Source organism: Thalassophryne amazonica, chromosome 10 (assembly GCF_902500255.1).
Source record: "Thalassophryne amazonica chromosome 10, fThaAma1.1, whole genome shotgun sequence".
NCBI classification, from domain to species: domain Eukaryota; kingdom Metazoa; phylum Chordata; class Actinopteri; order Batrachoidiformes; family Batrachoididae; genus Thalassophryne; species Thalassophryne amazonica.
The window spans coordinates 60,073,974-60,087,097 of record NC_047112.1 but is presented as its reverse complement, the minus strand read 5'-3'; the positions used below and the strand labels follow the sequence as shown (position 1 = coordinate 60,087,097).

Below are 13,124 nucleotides of genomic sequence, written 5' to 3'. Positions count from 1 at the left end.
TCCAACAAGACCAAACATTCATGATATGCACACTCTTAAGGCTATGAAATTGGGCTATTAGTAAAAAAAAAGTAGAAAAGGGGGTGTTTACAATAATACAACCCCTGGCAATAATTATGGAATCACTGGCCTCAGTTGTTTAATTTTGTAGAAAAAAAAAAAGCAGATCACAGACATGACACAAAACTAAAGTCATTTCAAATGGCAACTTTCTGGCTTTAAGAAACACTATAAGAAATCAGGAAAAATAATTGTGGCAGTCAGTAACGGTTACTTTTTTAGACCAAGCAGAGGGAAAAAATATGGACTCACTCAATTCTGAGGAATAAATTATGGAATCACCCTGTAAATTTTCATCCCCAAAACTAACACCTGCATCAAATCAGATCTGCTCGTTAGTCTGCATCTAAAAAGGAGTGATCACACCTTGGAGAGCTGTTGCACCAAGTGAACTGACATGAATCATGGCTCCAACACGAGAGATGTCAATTGAAACAAAGGATTATCAAACTCTTAAAAGAGGGTAAATCACGCAATGTTGCAAAAGATGTTGGTTGTTGACAGTCAGCTGTGTCTAAACTCTGGACCAAATACAACATGGGAAGGTTGTTAAAGGCAAACATACTGGTAGACCAAGGAAGATATAAAAGCATCAAGACAGAAAACTTAAAGCAATATGTCTCAAAAATCAAAAATGCACAACAAAACAAATGAGGAACGAATGGGAGGAAACTGGAGTCAACGTCTGTGACCGAACTGTAAGAAACCGCCTAAAGGAAATGGGATTTACATACAGAAAAGCTAAACAAAAGCCATCAACGCATAAACAGAAAAAAACAAGGTTACAATGGGCTAAGGAAAAGCAATCGTGGACTGTGGGTGACTGGATGAAAGTCATATTCAGTGATGAATCTCGAATCTGCATTGGGCAAGGTGATGATGCTGGAACTTTTGTTTGGTGCCGTTCCAATGAATCATAAAGACTGCCTGAAGAGAACATGGAAATTTCCACAGTCATTGATGATATGGGGCTGTATGTCAGGTAAAGGCACTGGGGAGATGGCTGTCATTACATCATCAATAAATGCACAAGTTTACGTTGATATTTTGGACACTTTTCTTATCCCATCAATTGAAAGGATGTTTGGGGATGATGAAATCATTTTTCAAGATGATAATGCATCTTGCCATAGAGCAAAAACTGTGAAAACATTCCTTGCAAAAAGACACATAGGGTCAATGTCATGGCCTGCAAATAGTCCGGATCTTAATCCAATTGAAAATCTTTGGTGGAAGCTGAAGAAAATGGTCCATGACAAGGCTCCAACCTGCAAAGCTGATCTGGCAACAGCAATCAGAGAAAGTTGGAGCCAGATTGATGAAGAGTACTGTTTGTCACTCATTAAGTCCATGCCTCAGAGACTGCAAGCTGTTATAAAAGCCAGAGGTGGTGCAACAAAATACTAGTGATGTGTTGGAGCGTTCTTTTGTTTTTCATGATTCCATAATTTTTCCTCAGAATTGAGTGATTCCATATTTTTTCCCTCTGCTTGGTCTAAAAAAGTAACCGTTAGTGACTGCCACAATTTTTTTCCTGATTTCTTATAGTGTTTCTTAAAGACAGAAAGTTGCCATTTGAAATGACTTTAGTTTTGTGTCATGTCTGTGAGCTGCTTTTTTTCTACAAAATTAAACAATTGAATGAACATCCTCCGAGGCCGGTGATTCCATAATTTTTGCCAGGGGTTGTAGTAGTGTGGCATTCAGTCAGTGATGGCATGTTTGTGGCATGCATGTCACTCCGTATCATTGAGCTGAGCTCAGCCGGCAGCTGCACATCAGTGCAGGATGTCTCATTTTGGGAGGAAAAAACGATTTGATCAACTGCAGTTTGTATTACATTTGGAAAGAGGTGTCATTTGATTTAAATGGTGTTTCGCTTTGAAGTTATTAATTCCAACTGGACTCTAACAACTGGGTAGAGAGCGGCGCAGCATTTGGAACTGTGTGAACAGAACGGAGGACGATTCTCCTTTCTTTCTCGCAACAAGACAGGAGTCCCAGTTAGTGACTTTAATTTTCACAAAAGTGACTCACGATTGACATATTCAGTGATGAAAGTGGTGAAAAATAAAAAAAGCTGTAACCCAAAATTACCCCCAACACCACCCGCACAAAAATGTTTGAATTCTAGAAGCTCTGAAATGCAATCTGGAACTATTCCAGACAATAAACTGCAGTGAGTGCAGCATTAATTTTGGTGAGAAAAAAAACCCCCAACTTTCTTATTCAAATTCATTCCAGTAGTATTCTGCTCTTACTGGGATGCAGTTTTCTAGCTTGGCAGATAGTTCTGGAGGAAATCACTGAAGAAATTAACAAATTGAAAATATGGTTTGACCAAAACAAACTGTCATTAAACTTGAATAAAACAGGGATGAAGTGGAGGTGTAAGAGTCACTAGGTGCTCACAGGAAAGTGATTTATGTTTATTGTTAGTTGGTTTTATCTTTTCTGTTGTGTTTTGTTTAAAATTATATTGTAGCATTATTAGTTATTATTACTAACTTAGCCCAAAGATTCCTGCCCTTGAGAGGACTGAAAATCTTTGTGAATACGGGCCCAGGGCCCATATCCACGAAGCAACTATATATTAAAAGCATGTGTGTGTGATTTTATTTAGTAAGTTTGATGTAAGTACATAATATAATTGTAAATATGTTAAAAAATACATGAATGCCACAAGAAAGTGAAAACACTTATTTCCATTGTGGTCCATTTAAAAATCAAATGACAATTGAAGAAATAATAAAATAAAATAATAACCGTGTGTATATGATAACAAGAACCTGAACAATTTAAAAATACATTAAGACAGAAAATAAACTTTTAAAAAAATATGTAATTAACAGGAAATTAAAGGGCTGAGTTTTAAAGGTCTACAGTTCTAAAAACATTCTGGACTCACACTCCAACTCATTATAAAAACTGCGTAATTTATTACCACCCTTGAAAAATGTCAGCTACCTATTTATAAATGCTACCCAATCTAGAGCCCATGGATCCCCACAAACAACACACAAGTGATTTATTATGTAGATGCAGGGTAAAAACAAAAAACACCTTATTAAGCCAGTATGTTGTGGTGGTTAATGTTTCATTTTTTTCCAAAGGGGAAAGTACTGCTGAAGAACTCTTCAAAAACAAACACCTGTAACTGATTTGTAACTCTGATTTACACAGAAATGCATAATTCAACTTTTACTTCTCTACATTCTTAAATATACTGTATTAGTTTACAGCAACCAAGAGAACAAAGATTCTTCAGACCCTGCTAACAAATTCACCTTTAAACTGGGACTTTTAGTTCATGGTTTGCCAACTGTGGAACACCATGGCACTGCAGGGAATCAGAAGTAATTCCTGGGGAAGGATCATCAAGACTATCTAGCAAGATGGACTTAGACAGTAAATACAAACTCAAAACTGAAGTGTCTGAGAGGGAATATAGTCAATATTATAAGTGACGATATTGAAAGTAAGTTAAAAAAAGATCAACTTTCCATTTGCGCACACAATGTAGCTGCCCCAAAAAATTTAAAAGTTGGCCGTATGGGTAAACCAAGGCTTGCAATAAATAAAATTTGAGAAAAACTAAGCACACTGCCCCTCAGAGCTCACCAATTTTGCATCCACCCTTCAGCTGCAGCTGTGTGCAGTCAGAGATGGTAATCGCTAGCACCACCTACTGACTCATGTGGCTCTCTGGGCACAGAGCTAAACATTCCATGCAAATTTATGCAAAAATGCTAGCAAAGACCAATATATCATGATATTTGAAGTTGATGACAAAAGTTAACCATAAGCAAGAAGAAACAGCTGTGGTTAAATTATTTGAAATGCTCAGACTGTAAATACATGAAGATTACAGTTTGATACCGCTTTCACTGTCTGTAGACATTAAAACTGCAGGGAATGAACAGAGACAGTACAACTCAACTTCTGTAAATAACAATTACTTTATTTATGTTAGCTCCTGCTGTTACAGATGCAGAGCTCCAAGTGAAACCAGAAATACACCATTAACATCTCAAACACACACACACACACACACACACACACACACACACACACACACACACACACACACACACACACACACACACACATCACTTCCGATACCAGATGCTCAACCTTTTTTCACGCTTGATTTTCCTCTGCAATTGTAAAACCCCATAAAGGAGAGCTTCTGCAGTGGGAGGGCAACCTAAGATGGGGGAGAGAAAAAATGTTTTTAAATGTCTGGACTATGTGCAACAACAAAAACAGCAACCGGTGAGCAAGTCATATCTATGGTATGTATTAGAAATAAAGAACATGCTATTTTTTAAACATTTAATTGCGTTGCATGTTTACCTCAACGATGATCATCTGTTCAGTAACCCTGAACCCTTCTTTTATCAGTAGCAAAAAGAAGCACTATACTTGAGTTGTTTATGCCTTGTAATTGCCAACACTGTTTGTGTTATCAACAGTCATGAAAGTGGGCCATGGAAAAAAAAACCTGAAAATGTTTGGTAAGGGCCAAAGGCCCAAAGCCCTTGGGGGTTCCCCCCAGAAAAAACTGAGAATTCAGATGCATTTTCAGGTCTATTTACTCACCCAAAAAATAAATAAATAAATGGGGGGGGGGGGGGGGGGGCAGGTCAATTTTCCCACCCCAGTGTTTTCACAGAACTTGTATTGTGCTACCAGCCTTTAATCCAAAAAACATATATTGTGGTTCAGAAAACTACACCCTAAAAGAAATGTCAATAAAAAAACAAAAATAGTAATTCTCAGTATCAATTCAAATGAAACAATAGGAGTATTTATCCTACATTAATGCATCAACTTGTTTAACCTTTACTCACTTCTGAGATTTCCTAGTTTGGGCAGGACCTTTGGAGCTATTGATTATCTCCGTTTTCAAATTCTTGGCCACCTTAAAATCCTTACAAAAGTGTTTTTACTTCAACATTAATTTCTGATTACTGTACATTTTGAAGTTAAACTTTTCTTGCATTAGAAAACTATTTTTAGACAAATAAAATAGCATGAAAAGTAATGTGTACACGTAGTCATTCATTCATCCAGCAAATGTATGTTTCTGATGTGGGTCAAGAAATGTATTTCCAAAAATCGAAAGAAATATGAAACAGTCCTGTGCTATTTTCTTTGATTACTTGATGGTTAAAAAAAATAAAATAAATAACTTAGATGTTTTTATTTAAAGTTGAGACTGTTCTTGTAGTTACAGCAGTAATACAACCCCTGGCAAAAATTATGGAATCACCGGCCTCGGAGGATGTTCATTCAGTTGTTTAATTTTGTAGAAAAAAAAAGCAGATCACAGACATGACACAAAACTAAAGTCATTTCAAATGGCAACTTTCTGGCTTTAAGAAACACTATAAGAAATCAGGAAAAATAATTGTGGCAGTCAGTAACGGTTACTTTTTTAGACCAAGCAGAGGAAAAAAATATGGACTCACTCAATTCTGAGGAATAAATTATGGAATCACCCTGTAAATTTTCATCCCCAAAACTAACACCTGCAGGTTGACATTGACCCTATGTCATGACATTGACCCTATGTGTCTTTTTGCAAGGAATGTTTTCACAGTTTTTGCTTTATGGCAAGATGCATTATCATCTTGAAAAATGATTTCATCATCCCCAAACATCAGAAAAGTGTCCAAAATATCAACGTAAACTTGTGCATTTATTGATGATGTAATGACAGCCATCTCCCCAGTGCCTTTACCTGACATGCAGCCCCATATCATCAATGACTGCGGAAATTTACATGTTCTCTTCACGCAGTCATCTTTATAAATCTCATTGGAACGGCACCAAACAAAAGTTCCAGCATCATCACCTTGCCCAATGCAGATCCGAGATTCATCACTGAATATGACTTTCATCCAGTCATCCACAGTCCACGATTGCTTTTCCTTAGCCCATTGTAACCTTGTTTTTTTCTGTTTAAGTGTTAATGATGGCTTTCGTTTAGCTTTTCTGTATGTAAATCCCATTTCCTTTAGGCGGTTTCGTACAGTTTGGTCACAGACGTTGATTCCAGTTTCCTCTCATTCGTTCCTCATTTGTTTTGTTGTGCATTTTCATATTTTGAGACATATTGCTTTAAGTTTTCTGTCTTGACGCTTTGATGTCTTCCTTGATCTACCAGTATGTTTGCATTTAACAACCTTCCCATGTTGTTTGTATTTGGTCCAGAGTTTAGACACAGCTGACTGTGAACAACCAACATCTTTTGCAACATTGCGTGATGATTTACCCTCTTTTAAGAGTTTGATAATCCTCTCCTTTGTTTCAATTGACATCTCTCACGTTGGAGCCATGATTCATGTCAGTCCACTTGGTGTAACAGCTCTCCAAGGTGTGATCACTCCTTTTTAGATGCAGACTAACGAGCAGATGTGATTTCATGCAGGTGTTAGTTTTGGGGATGAAAATTTACAGGGTGATTCCATAATTTATTCCTCAGAATTGAGTGAGTCCATATTTTTTTCCTCTGCTTGGTCTAAAAAAGTAACCATTACTGACTGCCACAATCTTTTTTTCTTGATTTCTTATAGTGTTTCTTAGAAAGTTGCCAGAAAGTTGCCATTTGAAATGACTTTAGTTTTGTGTCATGTCTGTGATCTGCTTTTTTCTACAAAATTAAACAACTGAATGAACATCCTCCAAGGCCGGTGATTCCATAATTTTTGCCAGGGGTTGTAGTAGAGAAGTTTGAATCTTCGACTGGACTGGGTTGCTTGACGTGAGAACGTTTTGCTTCAAATCGCAGAAGCTTCCTCAGTTAAAATTCTTTCTCTGGTAGTCTGACTTCTGTCTTGACTCAACCGAGTCCAGTCGAAGATTCAAGCTTCTCTACTATGGAAACCACCTGGACAACTGAGAGCCTACACAGAAACATTACAGCAGTAACAATAAAAAATGTGTAGCTTTATATAACAGCTGAGTGGATCCTTGTCATTTGATTGGGGCTTTGTATGTCACATGACATGGATTAATTCATCCCATTTGTGTTGCGGCTTGGTTCCATTTGGAGTGCAAATTTGGTTCCATACTTTTGGTACCATTGCACTCTCACGTGCACGCGCGCACACATGATTGCGCACGCACACGTCTCCACGCACGCATGCACACGTGTATGCGCTCAAGCGTGTGCATGAGTATGTGCACACCCACACATGCTCGCGCACACACAAAACAAATCCACTGAGCTGCCTAGCTGTTAGCAGGAAGAAAGAACAAAAGCTGGACTCATTTCTGACGTGATTTTCGCTGCACTGAGAACGTACACAGTCCACCGAGCTGGTTGCGTGTGTGTGCGCGTGCAAGGGACAATGACAATGATTTGATTGAGTTAACTGACGCTGCTACACACACAAAATCCACTCCACTGTAAGACGTCTGGATGCATGAAGACCTGTTCACGTGAAACGCTGATGTGATTTTTGGCTGGACTGAGAAACTACGCAAAGTCTTTTTTTCTTTTTTTTTTTTAAATGGACATCCGAAGTCAGTGCACAGCATCAGTGGACTACACGTCACAGTGGAACACCAATTAAGTCCCTTTTCTGTTGTTTATAAATTAATAAAATATCAAATAATAAGGATTTATTTTAGCCGTTATATAAAACAAATAATGAATGTTTTTACATTCTTTCAATGGTACGAATATTTCATGAGGTGAAAGCTGGAACAAACCATTCAACGAGGCGAAGCAGAGTTGAATGGTTTGTTCCAGCTTTCACCTCATGAAATATCTGTACCACTGAACTCATATATATTATTTGGTTAAAATATAAATAGGTCAAACATTCAGCTCAACAGTGACTGATTCAGTATCCAGCAGTTAAAAGCTAATTTAGTTGATAAACCTCAGCAGAGCACTAATGTCACGTATTATTTATTTTCACTCACCTCAAACAAATTTTTGTCCGTTGCTCAAACTCATTAATTTTATGGTTTTGACTCAGAGTTAAACTGTCGTCTGAATGCTAACAGCGTTAGCTTTTTTAGCAGCTTGAAGGCTTCACCTGTTAGCTCCACTTAATGTATGATTACAGGAGAAAAAAAATGCAGCTCATGACTTAATGTCCACAACAAAGCAAACCGTTAGGAAAACAACAGCGCAGTCCCCCAAAATATGACTTTATAAACTCTTAAGCCCAAAACAAATGAACTCTTCTTCGCAAATTATTGCCGACTTGCAAACCAACTGTTCGGGCCACCGTTTGGGCGTGGAACTGAAGGAATGGACTGATGTATGTTGTCAAAAATAACCCAAAAAACATTCACCACATGAGTAAAAACCCTGATTTCTGGTAATTTACGGAAAACTTTCATCACTGTATAACTAAAGGGCTGATTAAATTAATTGTGCCTCTTGTCAACTGATATATATGGTGCATCCAGAAGTATTCACAGCGCTTCACTTTTTCCACATTTTGTTCTGTTACAGCCTTATTCCAAAATGGAGTGAATTCATTATTCCCCCTCAAAATTCTACTCACAGCACTCCATAATAACATGAAAAAGGTTTTGGAAATTTTTATAATTCTATTAAAAATAAAAAACTAAGAAATCACATGTACATAAGTATTCACACCTTCTGCTCAATACTTTGTTGACGTACATCAGAGAATTTTGTTTCTCTTGGTCAGAGTCCTTCAGGTGTCTTTTGGCAAACTCCAGGTGGGCTGCCATGTGCCTTTTACAAAGGAGGGGCTTCCATCTGGCCACTCTACCATACAGGCCTGATTGGTGGATTGCTGCAGAGAAGGTAGTCCTTCTGAAAGGTTCTCTTCACTCCACAGAGGAATGCTGGAGCTCTGACAGAGCGGCCATCGGGTTCTTTGTCACGTCCCCCGATCGCTCAGTTTAGATGGGCAGCCAGCTCTTGGAAGAGTCCTGGTGGATCTGAACGTCTTCCATTTATGGATGATGGAGGCCACTGTGGTCACTGGAACCTTCAAAGCAGCAGAAATGTTTCTCTATCCTTCTCCAGATTTGTCTCTTGAAACAATCCTGTCTTGGAGGTCTGCAGACAATTCCTTTGACTTCATGTTTTGTTTGTGCTCTGATGTGCACTGTCAACTGTCGGACCTAGTGTGTCTTTCCAAATCATGTCCAATCAACTGAATTTACCCCAGGTGGACTCCAGTTAAGCTCTAGAAACATCAAATATGATAACTGGAAACAGGATGCACTTGAGCTCAATTTGGAGATTCATGGCAAAGGCTGTGAACACCTGCGTACATGTGATTTCTTAGTTTTTTATTTTCAATAAATTTGCAAAAATTTCAAAAAACATTTTGTCATTCTGTGAATACTTTCCAGATGCTTGTAAAGCTTGGTTTGATTCTTAGTCTCACTACCTGTCTGTGTCCTTGGACATGACACGTCATCTCCATGCCATGCTAGTCCATCCAGCTGTGGTGTAGCGGAAAGCTGTGATCAAACAGCCAACATCTTAAGCTTGCATTAAGATGAGGCCATTGAGTTTTTTCAAAGAAAGATAAACTCCATACAGCAAGACCTGGTATATCTCCAGGTGTCAAAGAGGTGACGCTCTAAGCCATGCACAGCTTGGATCTGTCAACAAACCCCGACCGCATTCAGGATTTAAGCTTACCCCAAAGAGCATTTCACACGGAGCTATGAATTCTTATCAGTACTCCAAACCAGATGCAACTCAACTCCCCTCTCACATAAAAAAAAAAAAACCTCCACAGAAAGACACTTTCTTCACCAAAAGTCCTAAAAAAGAGGTTTTTCACACTAGACTCAAAAGAAAACAGCTCACTAATTGATTGCCCGTGACCACCGATTATGGCAAAGCTTCTTGGGTTGAAATGGACTAAATATTATGTTTTATCCACCTCTGCTAGAAAAATCAAAATATAACCATGGAACAAGAGTGACCCCTGTGGGACGATTTGGGAAGGACAGGTCATTGACTTCCTGCAGACTCCAATCGTTCTAACCACATTTTAAAAAGGAAAATTTCCTTGTATTGTTGTAACAAAAGAACAAAACAAAAGAGAAAAGGAAACATGTCACTCTTTTCTATTTATGCATGAAAGTATTATATTTGATGTGTTATACTCTGTTCATTGGGGAATGTTTACTTAGTGTGTTCTTATATATATATATATAATTCCAAGTAAACCAGTTACAGAATTACACTCTTTTCTCTCGCTCTTTTCCTCTCTTCACTTTTCTGCATCTTGCCGCTTTTCTTGAGTCTAAAGACGCGCCTAAGCCATCAATAGTAAGATTTATGACCCTTTGTTTAATGCCACGTGCTACTTAAGACTCATTCTTGTTTGGCGTACCGACAAGAATTTAATTTATTTAATTTTCTGACAGATAACTTTTGCAACCTTTGTCAAGTTAAACGCGCTGGCGCATTTAACTTACTTTTTCGAATTTTCAAATTAAAACGTTTTTCTTCTTCAAACTCCAAATTCCTTTCACAAACATTTTTTTTCTAAAGTCAGTTATTTTTGCACTGAATTCTGATTTGACCAAGCTTCCAAAAGACAGCGAAAGACGAATTTTTGATTTTTGATAGAAAATAAAGACGCTCAAGCCTTTATTCTGACAAGCCAGACTCCAGAGCGCTGCAGAGAAAAACATCCAGGTCAGCTGAGACGTTCAACAGCGACTTCAACTGCCGCCGCGAAACCACAGCACAACAACAGAAATCATCCCCGCCACTGACGAGACCGAGCGGGTCAGACCGGCAGAGCCTCTTTGTCAAGGTCCCTGACGAAGCTGTGTGGCGGACAGGGCGTCGACTGAACCAGACGATTCCAGCATCGAACCTCACGGAGACCCGCTGCACTGCGCAAAGTAAGACCGGGCTATGTTGTCAGATAAACAGAGTGGCTTTATTTAACTCTATTCAAAATCATTAATCTTCTAGCAGGTTAATACCAAAGTAAATTACCTGTTAAATTAGGACGAATCTTACTCCTAAAACTCCCGCTACGAAACCAAATTATCTGAACACCATATAATCATTGCTCATTGAAGGTCGTCATCAATAAATTGTGTGATATGTCCTGTTATTTAACTCCTGCCAGGGTTAAATAAATATCTTAAACGTGTGAAGTTGTCTGTAATTTTGTATGGTTTTACAGAGGGTGTTGGATCTGACCTGCGGAGCTTATCCTTTAGAAACTGAGACTGATTAATTAAATTGAGACTAAACAATTAATGAATGCTTAAATTACAAGGACCTATCTTTTGAACTAGGTGGTGCCCCGAGGTAAAATTATCCACAAGCGATAATTTTCAATATTCCAAAACATTATTATATTCATCCTGTGACTCTGTTCCCTACAGTGGATAGGTACTGGCTTTGAGTGGGGGAATCGGCGATGCTCATGTGCTTTGTGCTACAGAACCCAGAGATAATAAGTGGCACCAATAGGTCTCAGGCCCTGATTGGGAAAGATTTAGCGGGAGCTGCACTTACAATTCTCATGAACAGACAAACTGACAGGGCAATCGTAAAGTATGTATCCCAAACTTTTACAGAGGTTATACTAATTACTAAGTTTCTTCAGTTTCTCCCATCCAGCATAAACCCTGAGTGGGTTTATGCTGGATGCCCGTCCCGATGCAACTCTGCATTATTGTCAGAATGGACAGGTTTCTTGATGGAATGCCTAAAGGCTAACCAGTTTGTCTGTCACATCATCAAGGTTTGGCATTTACAATTTTTGTGGCAAATAAGTGTTGTCACCTAGTCTATTAAACACTGATTAAAGAATCAAATTTCACAAAACCTGCAAGACAAATAATTTTTTTTATACACACTCCAGCATCACCATATAGATTTCTAGTGTGTGCGGGAAAAGCAGAATCCTCACCCGGAACATATATGTCCACTGGTACGATTCGGTCACAGCCTCTGACGACAGCATATGAGTAGTGGTAATAGCCTCCTCCATTGGCACAACTGGAAAACCAGGATTATCGCGTATTACTCCTGAACTCTGTACAGCAGTAAAACTTCAAAACATAGGTTTTGGTGACTCGCAGAACACCATTTCATAATAACATCACTAGTTTAGACACTCAGATGATACAGCAGGCAGTTACAGTAGTGTTCAGAATAATAGTAGTGCTATGTGACTAAAAAGATTAATCCAGGTTTTGAGTATATTTCTTATTGTTACATGGGAAACAAGGTACCAGTAGATTCAGTAGATTCTCACAAATCCAACAAGACCAAGAATTCATGATATGCAAACTCTTAGGCTATGAAATTGGGCTATTAGTAAAATAAAAAGTAGAAAAGGGGGTGTTCACAATAATAGTAGCATCTGCTGTTGACGCTACAAACTCAAAACTATTATGTACAAACTGCTTTTTTAGCAATACTGTGAATCACTAAACTAGTATTTAGTTGTATAACCACAGTTTTTCATGATTTCTTCACATCTGCGAGGCATTCATTTTGTTGGTTTGGAACCAAGATTTTGCTCGTTTACTAGTGTGCTTGGGGTCATTGTCTTGTTGAAACACCCATTTCAAGGGCATGTCCTCTTCAGCATAAGGCAACATAACCTCTTCTAGTATTTTGACATATCCAAACTGATCCATGATACCTGGTATGCGATATATAGGCCCAACACCATAGTAGGAGAAACATGCCCATATCATTATGCTTGCACCACCATGCTTCACTGTCTTCACTGTGAACTGTGGCTTGAATTCAGAGTTTGGGGGTCGTCTCCAAACTGTCTGCGGCCCTTGGACCCAAAAAGAACAATTTTACTCTCATCAGTCCACAAAATATTCCTCCATTTCTCTTTAGGCCAGTTGATGTGTTCTTTGGCAAATTGTAACCTCTTCTGCACATGTCTTTTATTTAACAGAAGGACTTTGCGGGGGATTCTTGCAAATAAATTAGCTTCACACACGCGTCTTCTAACTGTTACAGCACTTACAGGTAACTCCAGACTGTCTTCGATCATCCTGGAGCTGATCAATGGGTGAGCCTTTGTCATTCTGGTTATTCTTCTATCCAT

At 38.5% G+C, this 13,124-nt stretch overlaps 1 protein-coding gene across 3 annotated transcripts in view; it reads right to left on the bottom strand.

Moving 5' to 3' along the window:
• The window catches only part of ndufs7 (NADH:ubiquinone oxidoreductase core subunit S7), a 33,224-nt gene that overhangs the window by 7,138 nt on the left and 12,962 nt on the right, over positions 1–13,124 (bottom strand). Inside the window, exons 7-9 of one of the 3 annotated variants that reach the window (XM_034180078.1) lie at positions 11,961–12,049; positions 4,169–4,267; positions 3,996–4,111 (exon numbers count right to left, since the gene is read on the bottom strand). In XM_034180078.1, the coding sequence (XP_034035969.1) occupies positions 4,170–4,267; positions 11,961–12,049 (187 nt within the window). In that variant the 3' untranslated portion in view covers positions 3,996–4,111; position 4,169. Of the gene's footprint in view, positions 1–3,995; positions 4,112–4,148; positions 4,268–11,960; positions 12,050–13,124 lie in introns of those variants that run through there. The other 2 variants (XM_034180077.1, XM_034180079.1) reach the window with 2 other exon arrangements.